This window comes from Cyanistes caeruleus, chromosome 20 (assembly GCF_971803275.1).
Source record: "Cyanistes caeruleus chromosome 20, bCyaCae1.hap1.1, whole genome shotgun sequence".
NCBI classification, from domain to species: domain Eukaryota; kingdom Metazoa; phylum Chordata; class Aves; order Passeriformes; family Paridae; genus Cyanistes; species Cyanistes caeruleus.
In genome coordinates this window covers 9,788,302-9,809,245 of record NC_141720.1, presented here as the reverse complement: position 1 = coordinate 9,809,245, position 20,944 = coordinate 9,788,302, and the positions used below count along the sequence as shown (strand labels likewise).

The window sequence follows — 20,944 nt, the reverse complement described above, 5'->3', positions numbered from 1 at the left end:
CAGTTCTTTTTCTTCCATTGACAAGTTGCCGTTGCCGTGCCGGCGCGGCGCGGGCGGTGCGGGCTCCCCGCGCCGGGCACTGCCCGGGAGCCCCAGCCCGACGGCGCCCGCGCCGCTATCGCCTCCCCGCAGCCGATCACTGGGGGCCACTTTAACAACAAAGAACCTAAAGTCAATTGTTTCTCCAGTGAATGGGCGTCTGTTCTCAGCATATATTTACCCAGGCGTTCAGGGCAGATTTTTACCATTAAATTGGAGGCTGTAGAACATGGTTGTTGTACAAATATTTACATTAGTGCTGACCACAGCCTTATTGCGGCACTCGGAGAGAACAATATTGCCGGCTCCGTCACCCCGGTTTGGAGGCCCGAGTCTCGCTGCCGGCCACAAAGCCACATTAGCGATCGGCTAATTCCATCGGACAGGAGCTGGGCACGGCATTTCCATCAGGCCCCACCGTGCCACAGTTCCAGGACAGGAAAACAAATGTCCCTTTTTCGTTTCATGGAACACAGGACGCGGACTGTGTGTTATATTTTGGATCTCCTTTCAAACAGGCAGTTCGCTCAGCAAGTGTTCCCAGCCCATTAAATATGGCTAAATTAAATAAGAACTTGAGTTTGGAGCCCCACAAAACACGGCCGCATGGTTCAGCGTTGATGACATCACACCACCACGCAGCAAGATGATGTCGCTTGCACCGCTCCAAAATATTAGAGATTTAAAAGTTACATAACAATCTCGGTGATTAAACAGCAGTTGTTATGATAATCAGCCAGCAAAAGGAAATGGATTTGTTTAGTGTTAGCAACTACAATATTATTAGATGCTGGGTATATTGAAAGGAAGAAATATTTCCTTTATTGAACACAAAACACCATAAATTTAGGTAAACCGAAATTAGTTCATGTAATACACTGACATCCAAGAATTTATGTATAAAGAGTCTATCATTTAATTTTCAGACATTCAATTTCTATACTTGGTCACAGTCAAAAGGTCAAGAACCAACAAGTCAATAAGTTCCCAAGCTCCATATCGATATCACGTCACTGCCCTAACAAGTAGAGGGGAAGCAAGAAATAATTCACAAAAAAATTCCTCAGCTGCCTTTGGAGGGCAAATCTCCCTCAGCATCCCAGGCCAGCGCTGGGTACCCAGAGAGCCCCAAAACCTCCCCAGCCCTGTGGCACTGAGCTGGTGGCACTGGTGGCATCGGGCAGGGCTGTGGTGCCCACACCCCAGCGCCCACTCTGCTGTTCTCAGGCTTCCTTTCCCCTCTTCACCCACTGCAACGCAAGAAAGAAATACGAGGTAGAAAAACTGATAGTTCCCGCTCTATTTGAATAACAAGTGAAATCCTAAAAATCCCTCCACTGCATGTTATTACCAAGTGTATCTCCAGGTTTTATAGTGACAGGACTGTGCTATAATTTCTGAGAAAACCTCGGCATAAAGCTCCATAAACCCAACCACTCCTGTAATGTATCACCTTATCTAGTGCACAATCATTTCCACAACTTTTCATGTTAGTATAATTTGTTCAAAAATGGTAATAAATACATCCTTGAAGTCAAATAAGAATCATTGCACAATCTACTGTAACTTGTTCTCACTAGTGACAGTCAATCACGCTACCAGGATCTCGCATGAAAGAAAATAAGCAAACATTTGGGTGTTCTGTAATTACAAACCTCACTAAAAGCAGGCTTCCTTCTTTAATCAACAAATATATGAAAGTGTGCCTGGCACAGCCTTCTGAGTGTGCCACCCTGCCTCAAACAGCTACTGTGCAAAGAAAGCACCGATCCCCGGCAACGGGAGCAAACCTTCTCTTTCTGTACTGAGCAAACCAACCACCAAGGCACAAAACTCTGATATCCTCCAAGCAGAGGTCTAACCATGGAGTGAAAAAACATTCCTGATTAAAGCCAAGAAAAGAAGTCTAAGGAAAACTTAATTTCTTCATTTCCAGGGGGTAAGACTCGTCTGCGGCCAATGTGGACTGCAAAAGCGGATTCTGTATGATAGTTTACCTCTGACAATTTTGATTAAACTCAATGCTTGATAAAATTATTCCTTTTTAATACACAGCACCAAGTCAACACAACCTTCACAAAAAATCAGATGGATAACATTCCCATTTTAAAGATAAGCAAGCTCTTGCATTCAGTTCCATGAGCTGGCAGCCAAGCTCGGGATCTACCCTACCGAGGTCACCACACCCCTCCTCACTCAAGGGGGAGGAAGGTTTCTTCCCCAGTCAAGAGCAGCACCAGGACTCAAACCAGCAATGCCAGGATTTCCTCTCCAGCATCTTCTTCTCCTGAAACAATGCCATCAGGGGTCTACTGGTACTGGGAAAGTTAAGGTTGGCTTCAGAACATTTTCATTACTTAGTTCTTTTGTTCAACAATCTGAAACCCAAAATGAGCAGCTTCCTGCTGGAAGAGGGAATGAGGAGCCCAGCAACGCTTCCTTTTGCTGCCTGTGAGAACTGACTTTGCAGTGTCGGGTGATGTTTTGTTCCTTACAGTATCAAAAAGGTTCACTATGACAACTAAAGTTTTGGATTATAAATTCCTGATGGGATTCTTTGGGCCAGGCTCTGGGGAGCTGTGGGTGACCAGGGACATCATGCTTCCCATGCAAACTGCACTGGGGCCCTTTGTTGCGGGCGCCCAGGGCAGGGACGCGGGCAGGGACCCGCAGCGCACGTGCCACTTGTCCTGCGCTGACGTGGAAACCCCTGTGGCTCCGGGGAAACTGCCGTGGTTTGTGTCTCATGTGGTTCATGTTAAAAATTTCCCAACAGTGATAGACTTCAGCTGCCAGGATCAGGGAGAGCATGTGCATCCAGCATGAACAGCCCCCGCACGCAGCTCTGGGCCATTTTTTTATCCTTTTTCCTTTCTTTTAAATAACTATTGGGGCTCATAACAAGCACTGTCACTCCAGCACTGCTCCCCTGATCGAGTTTGCGACAATGATCTGTGGAGGAGATGGGCACTCAAACAGCCACTCTGCTGCACTCAGGCAAAGAGGACTAGAGAGGCTTGGGCTGGGTTTGCTTTGGATTTATTTTTTGCTAAATTTTTGTTCAATTTCCAGAATTACTTCTCTGTTTTTTTTTTAAACAGTATTGCAAAAAGAAAACTAATCACAAAACTGTAGTAAAGCAACTCAGAGGCTGAATGAAAACCACATACACAAAAAAAAACCTCCAATCCTGAAAAAACAAAGGAAAATTTGAACTAGATCAGAACATCTCATCTTTGAGCCATCCTGGAGCATCCTGCTACAGCAGAGGTCTCAGCACAGTGCTCTTATGTATCATATATGCTCTAATAAATAGGTTCAATGAGTGGAGTTAAGGGCAGAGTTTAACTATTAACTCCAAATTCCCTCACTCTTATGGCTGTAAGTCAATCCCTTAATGTTACTTTAACACAATTTTTGACAGTTGAATAAAATCTATGGTCAGTATTACAACCCCTTCCTTCCTAAAGGAAGGAAAATACATGTGTGATTTGCATCAGAAATGGTGGGAAACGCTGTGGGTGAGTGGGGGTGACAAATGTCCACAGCCCCATTGGCCAGGAATCCGAGCCTTCCACTTGCCTTCAGCTGGTTGGGCCCTCACACCAATCCCCGAAACAGCAGAACTGGCAAAAACACCTCCACACAGGTACAGCTCTCAGCACAGGAGCTGTGAGCAGGCAGAGACATTAGAATACAAAGCTGTAAGATATATCTAAAATAATCCCACAAAAATCAGATGACACAAAGAATTCTAATACTTTCCTTTTGTTAAGATACAGTAACTGAGAATACAATGAAATTCTTCATGTTCAGTATCTCCCATTAGATCAATTAATATTCAGAGAAAGGCTTTAACATGAAGTTTAAATAATCATAGAAGGAGAAAAAGAACCACCAATGTTCTAGAAGCTTCTCTAGACCTTTCAATCAATTTTATTTATATGCAAAACCAAGAGAAACTCAGAAAAAACAAAGCTCCTCCTGATGCTAAAGCTCTCAATTTACTGACAGGCAAATGGCTTCATGCTGCCACTTAATCTCATTTCTTGCATAATGCCCTCTAATTAGCATATCAAAGTGAATTAATACTTCTAGGGCATTAGCAATGGGAAAATCTGCTCCAGGCTTCACAATAGCAGTTAAGCAAGAGCCAAGAAATCCTCAAAAACACCACAAACCACTTTGCATTGCAAAACTGTTCAATTTATTTATCCTCTCTCTCTAAACACTTTTACCGCACACTGTTTTACTACTGTTCACCAAACAAAATGATAATTGCCAAAGTTACCAGCATCTGTAATGCCTGTTTAGAATCTTAATTTAGATTGTGTATTTGAAGCTCTCTAGATGCTTCCATTGACCCTGTCATACACCACAGGACATACTGGAAAACTGTAGTTCTTTTAAAAAAATGCTGTCAGGATAATATTATTAAATAACCTTTTCCACTTACAATAAATGATTAAAAATTAAATAATCTATGACAAAGCCACCTGCTGGACAATGAGGAATGAGAGATTAGCTTTAAATGTTGATGCATGACTGAAGTATAGCAAAAGGGTTTGACCTGTAAACACAGGATACAAACCCACCTCCCTTCCAGGTAATGGATTTGTATTACATGGGATATTCAGTGATTCACATTATTACAGTCCCTGTGACTGTGCAACACACATTGAACTGATCCTTAACAAAAGAACTGAAACACCTAAAGGAGCATAAAATTAAAGTAGGCGCATAACGATTTTTACTATATGCTTTTATGCAAAACATGCTATTTTTATTAAATTCCTGATGCAAAATACACATTTGAGCTGTTACAATCAGAGATCAGAGTTTTTCTCCTTTAAAAAAATGTTTTCAGTATCTACATTCAATCACAGGTCACTTTGCAAAATATAAATTGCAATTTATAAACAAGGTCCAAAAACATCTGAAACTTCATCACCTTAGGGCTCCACACCAGTCTTTAAAAATAGAAAAAGAACACTGAGGGGAAAGAAAACCCCAAGCACCCAAACCCTACCTCCCAGCACCAATACTCCCACCCTAAGCCCAGGAAGGGCCTGGAACACCAAAGGAAGGCCATTAACAAAGAGTAGAAGACAATGCCGGGGGTCACTGGGTTTTCTGCATTTCTGTTTGCAACATGAAGAGTGAAAAAAAAAAAGTACAGGACTAATAAAATAAATTATGCTGGATATTTATCTAGTACTTCGAGCCTTCCTAGAGAATGTGCGTTGCTGAAAAACACACAGCGTTGAAGGGCCAGGCTGCATTACCTTTGCTATTTAATTCCCTGCTTCCTCCCCAGTCCCGGCAGCACGGTGGAGGAGCTCTAATGTCCAGCTGAGCTGCACAATTCATCTGTTTGGCTGATGAACTACTCCAACTCTATAAAAGCATGAACTGTAAGAGCTGACAGAAACTTTAATAATTTATATTAAATATTGATGTGAATTATTTACTCCATTCACACTTAAAGCCAGGAATTGCCTACCAGAGAAAAGCAAACGTGACAAAAGGTCAACACGCTGGTGAGAAAAGGCAGGCGGTGTCAGGCATGTGTTATCTGAACCATGCTGATCACCTTGATAAGCGAAGAGCATTAAACATGACTGCTGAGCAAACAAACAAAGCATTCTTCTCGGGGTGTCAATCGCGGCGCTCCGACAGCTCGGGCTAATTCCAGCGCGGCGCGGGCGCGCAGCTCCGCTCGGGGCTCCGCTGCTTTGGGCTCGCTCGCGCACGGATTCACATTCCTTCCTGCTGTTCATAAAAATATTCATCGAGCCATCATGTGCACCGTGTGCAAGGAATTGAAAAACAGCCGAAAATCTGAGGACAGATCCCGACCGGACTGCCACGCGCTCCGCTCCGTAATTATTAATACAGCCTTCATTCAGATTTAAATATTGCGTTGCATTTGTAACAATTTAGAGTGTCTAATTCTGCTTATATTTGTCTACGGTAGACTGCAAATATCATTATATTAATGTTTCACACAAATCAATGTTTAAATTGAAAAAAGACAGCATAATATCCATATCATACAACTTTTCCATTGAAAGCTACGGGAACTGAGCTTGATAAATGTGTTAAATCCTGTAAAAAAAAAAAAAAAAAAAAAAAAAAAGGACTGTTTTGCATTCCCTACGTGCCATGATAATAATTTATCTCTGAATGCAAAAATTCCTTAACTTACAAGCATCCTAAAATACACCACATGGTAACTGCTATAATTTGGTATTTTCAGATAAGCAAGCAAATGTGTTGAATTTGAAAATAAATGGAAGGACATGAAAGACAGCTATAAAATAAAATATATAAAATAAATAAAATTAATCCCTGTTTCTGCTTAAATTAGTATTGACAAGTAGGGCCAAATATATCCTCTACAGAGGGGAAAAAAAATCTCAGGAACCACTAATCCCAGTACTCAAGGTGAAGATGGATATTTACATGCACCTAGGAGCATCAGCAATGAGAAGCACTGAAGATAAGGTGCAGTCTCAGGTTCTGTGAGACAAAATACCACGAAATTTTCTAAAGCCCATAATCATCAAATCGCTATTTTCTCAACTACAGAAGTGCCCTGGTAGAAATCCACAAAAGAACCAGGCTGCTTATAATGAATGTGTTGGAAACAGATGACCAGACGACAATCAAGACACTTTATTAAATTTATTTTTTCCTAGTAGGACATCTATGAAGAAAAGCAATGTCATTGCCATAAGGACAGTGCAAACAACCAAACGTTCTGCTGCACGGCATCATTTGTAATACATCTGCTGGCAATTAAAAAAATACATTTAAAAGTATAACCACTGGGTCAGTGACAAACCTTGGTGCTGAAGCATGAGATGGGAAGCAAAAGCTGAACAATTTAAGCTGAGCTGGATGCACATAAACACCCAGCCCCGACTTCTTCAGGTAGGCAGGGAACAACAAAATATGTATTTAGCAGCTTGGAAAAAAACCAAACAGTACTGCACATAAATTAATTAAACAGCTAAAGTGAGTAACAATAACATCACAGCTGATATTCAGAAAATAGCCAAAATACACACACACACACACACATATATGAATGCTATCAGTGCTATTTCATTGTTCCAACTGAATCCTCTCATGTTCCGGCAGGATTGCCAGGACTGTGGGCTGTAGTGTATTATTGAGAGTTGTTTGCACCAAACAATAGTTTACTAACGCTAAAAAGTTGAAATTTATGCAGTGCAAGGGCAGAGTGCTGTGAGTGTTTTTTTGCAACCCCCTCGGTGCCGACAGGGGTTAACATTTTCCAACTCTGCCAGAGGCACGCGAAGCCAGGGCTGCTCCAAGGAGTCCCCTCGCCGCGGGTTCCAGGCTCTGCAGCATATTGACAAGGGGCGTTCCTGAGCGCTCGGGCCATGTCATCAATAAGGAGCTTTGCACTGAGCAGGGCCCGATGCAGCCCTTTAATCACAGGGACAGCAGCGCGCGGCCAGTTACAGTTGTAGTAATAAAAATAAAGGTAACTTACATGGGAACAGCGAGGAATTAACCCCGTGGTTAACATACAGTTTGTCTGGTTTTCAGAGGTTTCTTATTCATTCTTTAAAACAAAAATCTATGCAAGGAAAGAACGTTCTTAATGAACATTTTCATCCTCTCTCTTTAGACATAAAAAATAGTTGCAGCAGCCCGAGCAGCCGAGCAGGCCTTTTGCTTCCCCTGCGGACACCTCCTGCAGTCGAGAAGTTCATTAAGTTTTATGATCTTCCCAAGTCAGTCCTGCTTATAAGCCTCACAAAGGCCACAAATCTGGCAAACCATCATGTATGCCATTAGGCTTTACTAGGAAATGAATGCTATTTAGGGGTGGTGGTGACAGTAAATTCGGAGTTGGTTGGCAGCTATCATTGTTGCTACTGGACTTGGGGAAGTAAATAAATAAATAAGTAACTGTAGATGTGTACACGGTGTGCATATAAATTCAGACATTTTTATAAACCTGCAGTCCTGTCTCTACAAATGACTTAAAGACAAAAACCCAAATTATCTATCAACACAGTGCAGGACCTAATAATATGTTGTTCTATTGGGAAATAATTGCAATTCCCTATGACATTTTAAGACTACAAGGATTAATATATTTTCACTTCTTTCTCCGTAAGAATAACCAGGACCCCAGGTTGAGCAACATCCTGGGGGAAACTTAATAAAATCACTAATCTGAAAGTGTTTTAGTCAGTAAAAAAGAGCTACTTCAAAAAAACAAACAATGGTGCAAACCAGATTTTGATTCCTCCTGGCAAGACATGAAGAAACGGACTGTGACACAGGTATGCAACAGATGTGAGCGTGCACTGCAACGGCAACCTCACTGTGTGCAGTGACACCTCGGAGAGTGGGCAAAGCACAGCCAAACGGAGTCACTGGCTCCTCACTTGCTTATCTTCCTATTTTATTGGAGGGGCTTCAGTAGAACTCTGGTATAATTTTTCTTTGAACTAATTAAAGCCAGAGGTGGCAGTTTCTTTATGAACACCGTGCTACCTTGTGGTTGCCTCTCAGAAGACACACAGCTAATAATAGCTGTAAAGCACTTAAATGTATTATGCAGCACTTTTGAAAATGTTAAAATGCTAAAAAAGAAATGTCAGGCTAAATTCAGTAACTCAGTGATTTGCTTTGTACATGGTAAATACCTCACAGGGAGAAAAAATAAAAATCTTCAGCTCCTGACCCTGTGTGAGGCTTTCAGAAATGAGATGCATCCATTAACCCTTGCCGGGAAGTGACAGAGGGGCTCTATGTAAATTGAGAATTCCTTCTCATGCTCTCTCCCAGGCAGTCTCACAAAGTCCTTGCTGACTGTACTGAAAACTACTAAAATGTAAATAAATATGTAATTCAGGATAAAAATTACTTAAATATCGCATGACTTGTTTCTCAACAGACATGACTGCTAGGCTCCAGCCTACCTCCTCACACTCTCTGAGGAAGAGTGATAAAGCCATCACGGCAATTCCCACACCCAGGTAAACTTTGGTTCTGATCAGGAAAAATTAAGCACCAGCACATGACCCCATCGGAGGCAGGTTTAAGCACCTGACAACTGTCGTACCACAAGACAATGCAGAGCCTTTGGGGGAGAGGGGACACCTCTGCTTTAACTGCATCTCAGACCCTTCCTCGAACTTCCAGTTTAGAATTGTTTGTTCCTTCCGAGAACAGCTTCCAGAAAACAGGCTACAATTTATTTTCACGTTTTCTTTGCTTTAGCACACTAAGTAAAGCATGCACAAATATTTCACCTCAACTGGGAGACCCTGAGTGAAGGTCCCCTTCCGGGAAGAGTTTTTGGTGGATGTGTGGATCCATCTCCATCAATCACCCGGAACATTAATGCTGTCCCTCCCGTGCTGCGGGGTTGGCAGGAGCTCGTCTTTGGGCAGGCAGACGCCTTCATTCTTTGTTGGTTCTCAGCGATCTCACAAAAGAGAGATAACTTGAAAACTTGTTCGACTTCTTGCAGCACAAATTCAGGATCCCAGCTTACAAGTTATCACTGAAACACCCCGAAAGGTTTCAGACCACAGAGTGTCTTGTCAGGTTCCCCCTTGCCTGTGAGCCAACGGCAGCCTCACTGACACCCTGTGCCAATAGCCCCACTGCTGAAAGGACTCGGGTTTTCTTCGCAGCTCACCTCTGACATGTGGCGGACTATACTTGCCTTTCAAAACACTGAGGCTAAGCCCTCTGCAAATAAAGTGACCGCGGGACCTAAGCCTGCCTCCTTAATTGAAATGAGCCTCCTGCAAATGTCTGAACACCGAGGGCAGTTTGTTTTCTGGCTCCAGAGCAGGACAGGCAAAGAAGTTTAGGGAAAGGCAGGAAACAAACACAAGCCAAAGGAAAGGGGTTATGAGCCAACCGAGGTGGAATGTAGGCAGGTGGGAAGGGAGAGGGATCATTCCCCTTATCCCGGGTAATATAATGCAACATAAAGCAGAATCAATCTTAATATTCACAACACAGTCAATACCCTAGTGCTTAGCTGTCAGCAGGAACTGAAGTGGATCCCCGGTAGCAAAGAAACCCTTGGACATAAAGCACCATAATTCACAGAGAACCACTCACTCCGGGCTCCACAGCTCAGATTTGCAATGATTTCACGTTGGGATGTTTTCGTCCAGTTTTATTTTTTCAGTGTGGAATTAATCAGAACGTTATTGAGTATCACATAGAGCTAAAAAGCCAGGCAATGGCTTTAGCTATATGTGAATAAATGGCTATTCATTTTTTAACCCAGTCATAATAAATGTTTTTGTTATTGTTAAATGTTCTTACTATTGCTAAACGTTCTTGTTCTCATTAAATATTATTCTCACTAAATGTTCTTGTTCTCATAATACAAAGCAGAATACTTTGCAAATTTTCTTCTTTAAACAAACAAAAAATTCTATAAATTCAGCGATGTGAAAAAATTGCAAAAAATCTCCTAAAATGCCCACAAGAAAAGCACGGAGTTTATTCCTGTCGCGTCAATGCAGACCAAAAAAACTACTGTACTTTTGCGGCGATTTTTGAGAATTTTGGCGTTTAAAAACCCAGCGCCCGGGAGGCGCCGGAGCAGCGCCGGGCACAGGAGCGGGGTCGGGGCGCCCGCGGCGGGGCCGCCTCGGGTTCGGCTCGGAGCCCCCGGCTCTGACAAAGCTCGCGGTCCGGTCCCGAGGTTAAAACCCGCGGTCACACCGCCCCGGAATGTCTTTCACACACCGTCTGACGGTAACACGGCGGCGCGGGCGTTCCGGGGCCGCGGGGGCCGTGAGGGGGGACCCCGCGCCATTTCACGGCGCTCCCGCCGCCTCATGAGCGGCCGGGTGCCCCCGGCCCTACGGGGCTGGCCCGGCCCGGCCTGGCCCGGCCCCCGGCGGCGTGAGGGGAGCCCGGCCCGGCGCGAGGCGGGAGCGCTAAGATGGCTGCGGCGGCGGCGGCGCGGGCGGCCCGTACCTGTTTTCTCCTTGATCTCGCAGAGGACGCTGAACAGGGCGGGTTTCATCCTGTGGCAGTTCAGGGCGTGTTTCCTGCAAGAGAGCACAGGACAAGCGGTTAGCGCCGGGCTCCGGCAACATGGCGCCTTCCCCAGCCCCGCGCTGGGGCCGCTCGCCCCCCGGCCGGGGGTCCCGCGGCCGCGGGCAGCGAGGGCCGGCCGGAACCTCCCTCATCCCGCTTCACTTTCATGCGGAATTATCTTTGTGCAAACACCGCCCGAGCGAGGGGGAAAAACCACCCGCCTCGTCCCCGTCCTGCGATATTAGAACTGATTTATTAAGGAGATTGGGGGGGGGGGGTGGGTGGGTGTACAGAGTTAACATTGTTTTTGTATTTATTGTGATTTAATACAGCCAGGGTTTGGTTTGGGTTTTATTCACACACACACACACACCCTCTCCTGCAGCAATATCTGGTCAGATTTATAATTCATTCTGCTGCCACTTTGAGACGAGAAAAGAAAGAAAGAGGCAAAGTTGTACTTTGAGGGATGGCCCGACAGACAGACAGATGGACGGCGGCGCAAAGGCCGCTATCCACCGGACAGTGTCCAGCGGGAACGGGCAGGGATCAGCCACAGCCTCCCGCACACCACACTGACGGCAGAACCATCGCATACTTCTACATTTATTATATTTTTTTTTTTTTTTAAGGAAAGAAATTAAATAGCAACTTGGCTCTGCCTTGGCTTCTGGTAATTTCTCTTACGGCCCCAAGAAGTTGCTCTTAATTGTGAGACTCCGGGTCTCTGCAGAGGAAGGAGCAGGAAGGAGAGAAACAAAAACCACACACACACCCCAAAAATAATTTAAAAAATAATAATATTAATAATAATTTTTTTAAAAAGACAAGGTTTAATTAGACGAAACCAACTTTGCTTGTGCCTCATCCAGGCTTTGGTCAGTGATGGTCATGATCTGATGGAGGATGTCGCCGATGTCCTGCTTCCTGCCGTCGCCGTCAGCCCCTTCGTGTCCGTGGGGAGGCGGCAGGGCCATGCCCCCCTGCACCGAGTGCCCGGCCAGGTTCACACCGGCCAGAGTCTGCAGCATCCTGGACTGATCGTCCATGGCTCCGGGCCGGGCCGCGCTCCGGGCGGTCACGGCAGCGCCTGCCCCGCTCAGTCCCAGTGCCGCGCTCCTGACCGCGCTCTGCACACACACCACGAAAAAAGGGGAAAAAAAAGCAAAAAAAAAAAGCCAAACAAAACAATAACAAAAAAAATGTAGTATTTGTGTTTTGACCGGATCTCAGCTGTTTATTCCACTCTCTTCTCCTTCCCAGGGCAGTAAATCACTCTCTTCTTTAGTTACAATCTTCTTTCATCATCATCATATTGGTGCCTCGGATAAATGAGCTGAGCAGATTTCTGTGAGGTTTTCCTGGTACAATCTTCTTCCAAAGCTTTTTTTTTTTTTTCCTTTTTATTTTTATTGTTGATTTTTATGTCTTTCCCCACTTGTCCAAAAATCTTCTTTGCAAAAAGGCAAAATTTAAAAAAAAAAATTAAATACAAAATCAAAAAAACTCGCTTTCAAATCCTTCAGAAGTTGGGAGGGTGCAAACAGCAAAAACCACAACAAACCAGCGAACACCCCCACCCCCAAATTGCAACATAAAAAAGCCAAGAAAACACAATCTCACAGAGGGAAAAAAAAAATTAATCGCCCTCCCCCCCAAATAACAAACGATCCTAAGTCTGTGCACGGGGGTGAGACAGCAGCAATCAAAAGTTTGAACTTGTGCAAAGAAAAGAGCGGAAATAACGGGGAAAGAACTGTAAAAAAATTAATTACACACTCTCTGCAAAGCAATGTGCAAAAATATCGGCCCGCCGGAATTTATGAGCCCCGCGCCCGGTGCCCGCGCGTGTTTTATGTTGTTTGATGGCCGCTTCGGTGAGGGATTGACAGGCTGCCAACGCCACTCACTCACCGCAGACGTGTCACCCTGTGAAGGAGCCGAGCGGCGCGCGAGAGGGAGCGGAGCGCCGGCCCCGCCCCGCCCGCCGGCCCCGCCCAGGCCCGGCCCGGCCCCGCCCCGCCGGGCGGTCCCGCCGCCCCGCCCCGCCCCGCTCCGCGCGCGCGGCCCTCCCGCCGGGCCCAGCGGCACCCGCGCTCCCGGGGCGGACGGGAGGCGGTGGCCTCGTGCTGGAGCGGCGGGAGCAACGGCCAATCGCTGGGCGGGGAGGCGGGCGCTGGCCGTGGCGTTGGCCAATCAGCGCTCGCAGCGAGGTGCCGTGCCCGCCTGCCCCACCTCAGGCTCCACCTCCGGCTAAGAAACTTGTGATTGGGCCGTTCGAACGGTCGCGTGGGCGAGGCGAGCGGCGCGGGCCCCGCCCCCGTTGCCGTGGTGACGGCGGCCAGGGCCGCGCGGTCCCTCCGGGCCGGGCCCGGTGCCTCCCGAGCTCCCGAGGCCGTGGCCGGCAGCTGCGGTCGTGCCGTGGAGCCCCGGCACAGGATGTAGGGTCCCGGGCCGGTCCGTCGCGGCCCGTGCCTTGATCGTGTCCCCGCGGTGAAGCCGCGGGACAGAACAGGAGCCTTTGGCACAGCCCACGGCTCAGGCCGTGCGTTACCGGGGATAATTGCAGATTATATTTTTGTAAATATGCACAGAACCGCGAAGATGGGAAGAGAAAAAAGCACAGGCACCAAAGGTCATTATGACTTCATTCTCTTGAGGTTACCTGTAGATTTCTGCCACCCTTGAGATTGCCCTCACGTGGGACACTCCCCCACTCCAATTTCATTCCAGTCTGGTCCATTTTGCTCACACTTTGGTTGGTGTCTAACACAACGCAGAGACCCCCAGAGATCTCTTAGGGAAACCACCTTTAGGCTCCATGAAGAGTCACAGTGGCTGTTTCCAATGATCCTTAATTTGCTGTATGCTGTGTGTGATAGACAATCTCAGTGCAGTCATGCCCAGACTCAACCCTCATCCTCATCTAACCTTCCCGGTGGTCTGGCTAATGCCTCAGGCTTGGCGTGGGTGATGTAGAGCTCCCAGCTCCCCCCAATCCCAGCTGGCATTGCCATCCCACACCTTCACTTGGGCCCTGGTTGTCACTGGAACCCTTTAGCTGGGGTCACGTGTGGCTGGTACAGATAGAGATGGCTCCTGGTCAACAAATCTGGGGTCTCACTGCCCACCCATGCAATTAGTAAATTCATTCACATTTCAGTTACTTTACATCCTAGTTGCTGCACCATTGTCTGTCTTGAACCAATGAGTTTTCAGGGTCATCCAGTTTTACAAAGAATGCTACCCCAAATGCATTTTTAAATTGGTACTATTGTGAATATTTCACAGATGCACCCTGAGGGGGTCACAGATGGAATGGGCAGTTCCCCTAGTCCCTGACCCTGCCAAACGGGACAGCACTCCCTGACCCCTGAGGGACCTGCTCAGCCTCACCACATCAGCAGAAAGCTGATGTTCTGGGTGATTTTTTTTGTACTGTTTTAGGAGGCTGAGTCCAACCACTGCAGAGCTCTGGGCACTCCCTGCGATATGCCCAGCACCAGCTGGGCCCTCACTCCTGCACTGCTGCCAGTCACTGTACCTATCATAGGCCTTTGGTGGCACTTGTGCCATGCTGTCCACTGTCCTTCTCAAAGGCAGCTGGTTTTTGATGCATACAACTGCTGAGACTGCCAGGTTAGGCCTTCCTTGGGGATTAACAAGTCTCCTTAATTCCACAGGAAATTGTGGAGGCTGCACCAGCAACTCTGGAAAGGTGACAGGGACGCACAGCCAGCAGGCCAGGAACAGGCACCACGAGGAACAGGAACGCTGTGAACACCTGGGAACACCTGCAGCTCCAGGAGGCCGGAGGTGTGGTGCGGACTGGGGGTGGCTGGGCTCCCCTGCTCGCCCAGGCAGCTGTGTGGGGACAGCCCCGGCTCACCGGAGCACCGGACAACACGCGGATGTTCTTCATCCCTGTCCCGGGCAGCAATGACAGTGTTTAATATTTGTCCTCTTTGTGCTTGTACACCGAGCGCTACCTGGGCGCTTTACCAAATAAATTTACCAAATAAATACAAACGTCACAGTGTTTTTAGCAAGAAACTGGAAATAAAACCGGAGCGATCTCCATGAGAAAAGCCTCCTGCGTGTTGCCGTGCGGCACCGGTGAGCGACCGGCCCGGGCCATCACGGCCTGGGTAGGTGTGCCCACGGGAGCCCAGCGCTCGCCGCCGTGGCCGCCATACCCGGCCCGGGCCATTCCTCGCCGCCGCTGCCGCCGCCCCGCCCGTTCCGCGCCGTCATTTCCGCGGCCGCGGCGCTTCCGGGTCGCGCGCGGCCCCGCGCCCGTTCGGCCGGACCCGGACCCGGAAGCGGCTGCGCAGCCCCGCGGCGGCGGCGGCGGCGCCGGTAGGTGCGGGGCAGGGGGGAGGCCGGGGCCGCGGCTGCCCGCGCTGTCAGTGCCTCGCGGGGCCGCGGGCTACCCGCGGGACGCCGTGACCGGCGGCAGCGGCTGTCAGCCTGCCCGGGACGCGGCTCGGCGGCACCGGGGCCGGCCCGGCGCGCAGGCGGGGCTGCTCCCGCGGGTCCGGGGCGCGGGTCCCGGCGGCGGGGCGGGAGCGGCGCGGGGCAAGCGGAGCGGGTCTGGCGAGCGGCCGGCAGCGATGGGTGGCGGGGACAGATGAGTGCGGCCGGAGCGCCGGGCACGGGCACGGCAGGAATCCCCGGGATGTCCGCGCCCCGTGCCGAGCGGGGGCACGCGGGGACCCCGGGGTCTCTGGCCGGGTGCCAGGCACTCCATCCAAGTCTCCGTCACTCTCCCCCTGTCCCCGTCTCCTGGCCGCTCCTGCCGGCCGCAGGGACGGCTCTGCCTGCCCAGCTGTGCCGGGTGGACGCTTCGAGCGTGATCGCACCCTGGTGCCTTTCTGGATGCGGCTCTCGCTTCTCCACCCGCTTGCCAGTGCCGTCAGAGCTGTGAACACCGCAGGAACAGTGGGGGAACGGGAAGGGTGTCCAGGAGACGCAGCAATGAGTCGATTTCTGTGCTAGTGGAAGTTTGGTAAATGACTAAACAGATGCTAGAGCCAAGCTTGGATATCCTGAGCGTGTTCTCCACGATTTTAGGTGTCGGGGGATTATCAGGTCGATGCAAGAGTGGGAATTAGATTCTCAGTTACTTTTCTAGATTCAGAGCAGCTCCATTCACGGACACTTTTTTGGGTTAGATTAAAAATAAATTGAGATCAGCATGTACGTATAGACTTGTACAGAAATAACTGAAGCAGGGAGAACCAATTTAGTACATTTCTGTATCAGTCATGTTTCAGGTCTTTGTTGTAACACCCTTTCCTCATCTATTGGTTATCTTTTCACCTAGTTGCAACAAGTAACAAATGTTAAAATAATGAAAAACGAATGTTAAAATAACAAGTAACAGCTACATTCTTTTTGTGCATTTCCTTTGGATCAGTGAAGGCCTGGGCAGGTGAAGCAGCCTGGCACAGGGATCTCTGTTACCCGTTTTGTAGCACAACATTTTCCCAACCGTTTGAAGTTATGAGCATGAAAAGCACACACCTGTTTGGAAAGGTCAGTCTTGGCAACAAATGGCACAGCAGGTGAACAGCATACTGGCCACATCCCTATGTAGGAGCAGCCCGGCTCCCATATGGCCATTCTTTTTGGAGATCACACAATCACTGAGGTTGGAAAAAACCTCTGAGATCATTGAGTCCAACCTCTGACTCACCACCACCACCTTGTCACTGAGTGCCATGTCCAGTCCTTTCTTGAACACCTCAGGGCTGGTGATTCCACCACCTCCCTGAGCAGCCCCTTCCAACCCTGACAACCCTTTCTGTGAAGAATTTCCTTTTGTTATCCAGAATTCCTTCTGATGTCCAAGAGCAAATGACACTGGCTGAGAAATGGGGATAGAGCTCAGGCTCTCTTCCTTTCTTGCTGTTCAGGTGCTAGAAGGGGCAGGTTTGAGGTGTGGGAGAAGAGCTCTGGTGGCCCCTAGGGCTCTCATGGGGTGTTGGTGCTGTCATGGTGCTGCCCCACACCTGGGACCTGCTGTACAGGGAGGGGCTGTCTCAGGTGTTGTAGCAGCAGTTCTGCAGGGCTTTTCTGTTAGTGCCTCTGACACAGACCCCAGGCTGTGTTTTAATATTAACTCTGTGTGTGTGTGTGAGCTGAGGAGCTCCATCAAACTGTGATGCCTCGTTGTTCACTGTCTGTCAGCTCAGTTTCGTACCCCAGACAGCACAAGGGCAATCCCTACCTTGTTTGCTTATTGCCTGAGAAGTGTTATATCTAAAGCCATTATTCTGAAAGCAAAACAAAGCTTCTTGAATATGTTTTGTGTGCTCTTGAAAGAGACAGACCCAAAATTAAAAGCCAGAGGAACAGGGGATTAATCTTTTGCTGAAGAAATGTGAATCTGTCCAGTTCCATTTGACATAAAGTCCCAAAGGGGCTGAAGGTCTCAGGCATTTTTAAGTAGGTCTGATCATCATGAGTGTTTCTGAAGTCAGAAGCAGCTTGCATGCTGCTGTACTTAAAGAATAAGATTATGATCATGTTTTTTAATGAAATAAAAATATTTACATGCACTCAGAAGTGGAATGGCAAAAACCTAAAGAAACCAACAAAGACCATAGTGTTCATTTTGACAGGCACTGCTGTTTAAGGCAGACCCCCTGCCTGGCCCAGCAGTGTCAGACCACCCTTCATGGTGCTGCTGCAGAGCTGTGCAGTGGCTGTGCTGTGGGCCCCTGAGCTGGCTGGACCTGCATCACATCCCCAGGCTCTGTCCTGGGTCCAGACAAGGCAGCTTCTGTGAGCCTGGGGACATTTGTGTGTGTAAAACCCAAAGAGAGTAGCATCTCTCTCAGTAGCAAACAGGCAAAAAGGTGATATGGTGAAGCTTTCTGGTTTGTTCAGTTTTTTTTAAGATTGAAGCTTGTATAGGTGTTTATAAAATTTATTAGGTTTTTTAGGCTCCTGAATATCACACTGAGAATTGTGAAAATAGAAGCTCTAGTCTAATATTCAAGCAATCCTAGCCTGTGCTTTCATTCTCCACTCTTCAATAAGATGTTTTATTTATCACAGAATCCCAGAGTGGTTTGAGTTGGAAGGAAGGGAGGTCAAAGCCCATCTTGTTCCACCCCCTGACATGGGCAGGGACACCTCCCACTGTCCCAGGCTGCTCCAGCCCCAGTGTCCAGCCTGGCCTTGGACACTTGCAGGGATCCAGGGGCAGCCCCAGCTGCTCTGGGCACCCTGTGCCAGGACCTGCCCATCCTTCCAGAGAACAATTCCTTCCCAATACCCCATCCATCCCTGCCCTCTGGCACTGGGAAGCCGTTCTCTGTGTCCTGTCCCTCCTTCCCCTGTATATAGTGTCTCTCCATCTTTCCTGTGGACTCCCTTCAGATGCTGGGAGGCTGCATTTAGGTCACTCCTGGGCCTTCTCTTCTCCTAGCATAGCAATCCCAATTCTTTCAGCCCTTCCCCATAGCAGGGGAGATCCATCCCTCTGATGAGTTTTGTGGCCTCTTCCAGACCCGCTCCAACAGGTTGATGGCCTTTAGGAATGTTCGAGCTTAGCGAATTGTCTTTAAAGCATTTTAGGCATATGGGTGACAAAAAGCATTCCATGGAAAAGCACCTTTGTTGAAAGTGTTCCTTCCCAGCTTTCTGTGCAAAAGTCCCATCAGTTTCACCTTCTCCTGGACAGGGACTGCTGTTCCCCTGGGAAAGAGTGTTCAGCAGAAAAAAAAGTAAAATTCATGTTATCATGTGTTATTTACAAGGTCCTCAGGTTTTGTTTTGTTATGTTAAAGCCAGCAGCAGTTAAGCCTCAAAAATGAACTCAAATACTCAGATATTTTTTCTGGATAGCGATTCTCCTGCACTCGTGCTGTGAAATTGGGCCACAGGGGTTCCGGGCTTGTGGGTCACCCCAGTGTGACACTGCAGCTGTGGTGTGTGTCACAGAATGCCTGCAGACAGCATGAAAAACCAAGCTTAATCAGAGACATTAAAAATTAAGCAAAGTGTTTGCACATATTTAGATGAGGCAGAGCCCAGGCAAGACACAGCGTCTCGGAGCGGCCTCGATCCCAGCGTTCAGCACAATATCTGAATGAAAAATGACAACACTTTGTCATCTGTTCAAATTGATATTGCACTCTCGGCAGTGACAGCTGAAAAGGCCCACAGGTGCCATATAAAGAGGTGACCATGTTGTCATATTTCATTTAGGCATCCCTCTGCAAAGCCATAATTACCTAATTAGGTTGTTAATTAGGAGATTAGCATTTCGCTATATTGATAGAATGCTCTTTGCAGGCACGAGTCTAGATACAGATTTGTCTGCCCTAATTTATAATATCTGCATCTTTTATACTTATTTATTTGCTTAAAATCTTGATGCAGGATTTCTCAGGTTAGCAGAGAATTAACATGTCTGCAATTAAACAAAGATTTGACAAGATCAGGACAGAGAAGAGTGAACACTTCCTGTACATACCCCAATATTTTCTCCCCCCTCTAAAGCTCAGTAATTAATATATTGGAATTGGTGTAATTTGCTTCCTGATTAGTATGGCAACAAAAGTATAGCCAAATTCAGGCATTTCAGGAATAGAGAGCTAATGCCAGATTGATTTACAGGTCTGGAAATGAACAAATAATTTGTTGGAAGTTGTGTGTAATGCAGTGTTTGCTCATCCCAACTTCCCAATCCTCCTATGAGAGAGCCTCTTTATATGACTGTAAATGATTATTTCCTTTTTAATGATAGGACCAGAGTGTGAGTGACAGCTTCTGCAGATAAGTATTCACTCTTAAATGCACTTGAGCTTTTGCTGAAACATAAACTTGAATGTTCGAATATTTCAGTTCACTTTCCTTTATCCTGCCTGCCCAGGATCTGTCTGTGTTTGAGGGGGTTGATTATTTGTGCTGCTGCAAATGCAGATAACCAGAACCATTTCTTGTGCAATTGCAGACAGAAGTTGACTGGGAAATTATTTCATATAACCTGAATTATAAATTTTGAAGTATGTTCGTGCCATCTTGTTCCTGCTTATATGACGCTGGGGGAAAAATCAATTTTTAATTCTAATCTGCCTATCTTTTTCATTCACTTTTAAACATCACTTTAAAGAGCTACAGTCAAGGAGGTGTTTGAGTGCAGGGACTATGGAAGCCCTTGAATGATAATATGACCTGCAATGGTATATAATTTTTCCAGCATGCTGTGTTTTGAGTTTGTTAGTAATTGTCTTGGATCCAAATTGAACTGCCACAAGTTGTGTCTTTAGAATATTTACTTTGAATAGGGCTTTAATTGTTTATCACTTCCTTAAGGAGGATAGTAAATTTAAACATATTTAAACAGACAAACAAACAAAAACCAAAAACAAGCTACAACTTTGCAGAACAGGAGAAAAGAAGGGTTTTTCCCCCTGTTTTTCACTTCTTACTTTTGTAATTGAAAGAGGAAGATACATTGCAGGAATTGGCTTGAGAGTTTTGTGGAGAATTTGGAACCACTTTTAGCCATTTGAACTGGAGGACTCTTAAAATCATTTCATTAAAACTGGTGGAACTTCAAAGTTGTAGCTCTTTCCTGCAGCAGAACATTTTTAGTTGCTGGCAGCTTTCTCTGATTTCATTGTTTCTCATATCTTATTTAGAGGTCTATTTCAAAGCATGAAAGGCAAAAATATCAAGCCTTCATATGAGGAAAATATTTCCTGTAAGATGCACAGGAAGGTGACGCTGGCTTGTCAGTTTAGGGACTCATCCTTCTGTCCCTTCAGATGTGCTGGTGGCACTGAAGGGCATTTGGTGGAGCTGGAAGGTTCTCACCTGGAGC

At 47.1% G+C, this 20,944-nt stretch overlaps 2 protein-coding genes and 2 long non-coding RNA genes across 11 annotated transcripts in view; 2 read left to right on the top strand and 2 right to left on the bottom strand.

Annotated features, from left to right (window-relative positions):
- Window positions 1–13,102, bottom strand: part of PBX3 (PBX homeobox 3) — a 101,977-nt gene extending 88,875 nt beyond the window's left edge. For 2 of the 6 annotated variants that reach the window (XM_086858516.1, XM_086858521.1), the window contains exons 1-3: window positions 13,018–13,102; window positions 11,956–12,553; window positions 11,041–11,114 (exon numbers count right to left, since the gene is read on the bottom strand). In XM_086858516.1, coding sequence (XP_086714642.1) covers window positions 11,041–11,114; window positions 11,956–12,152 — 271 coding nt within the window. In that variant the 5' untranslated portion in view covers window positions 12,153–12,553; window positions 13,018–13,102. Of the gene's footprint in view, window positions 1–11,040; window positions 11,115–11,955 lie in introns of all 6 variants that reach the window. The other 4 variants (XM_086858517.1, XM_086858519.1, XM_086858520.1 and 1 more) reach the window with 4 other exon arrangements.
- Window positions 3,063–9,517, bottom strand: LOC111937131 (uncharacterized). Its single transcript, XR_002868444.2, has 2 exons — window positions 9,342–9,517; window positions 3,063–6,147 (listed from the first exon to the last, which is right to left on the bottom strand). It is a non-coding gene; the product is annotated as an uncharacterized LOC111937131 (long non-coding RNA).
- A 256-nt stretch (window positions 13,103–13,358) lies between the features above and the next one.
- On the top strand, window positions 13,359–15,132 carry LOC111937158 (uncharacterized). The gene is made up of 2 exons (XR_002868463.2): window positions 13,359–13,738; window positions 14,787–15,132. It is a non-coding gene; the product is annotated as an uncharacterized LOC111937158 (long non-coding RNA).
- Window positions 15,133–15,347: 215 nt separating this feature from the next.
- The window catches only part of MAPKAP1 (MAPK associated protein 1), an 81,476-nt gene continuing 75,879 nt past the window's right edge, over window positions 15,348–20,944 (top strand). For all 3 annotated transcript variants that reach the window (XM_086858514.1, XM_086858515.1, XM_086858513.1), the window contains exon 1: window positions 15,348–15,462. The gene's annotated coding sequence lies outside the window, so the exon portion shown is untranslated. The remainder of the gene's footprint in view (window positions 15,463–20,944) is intronic.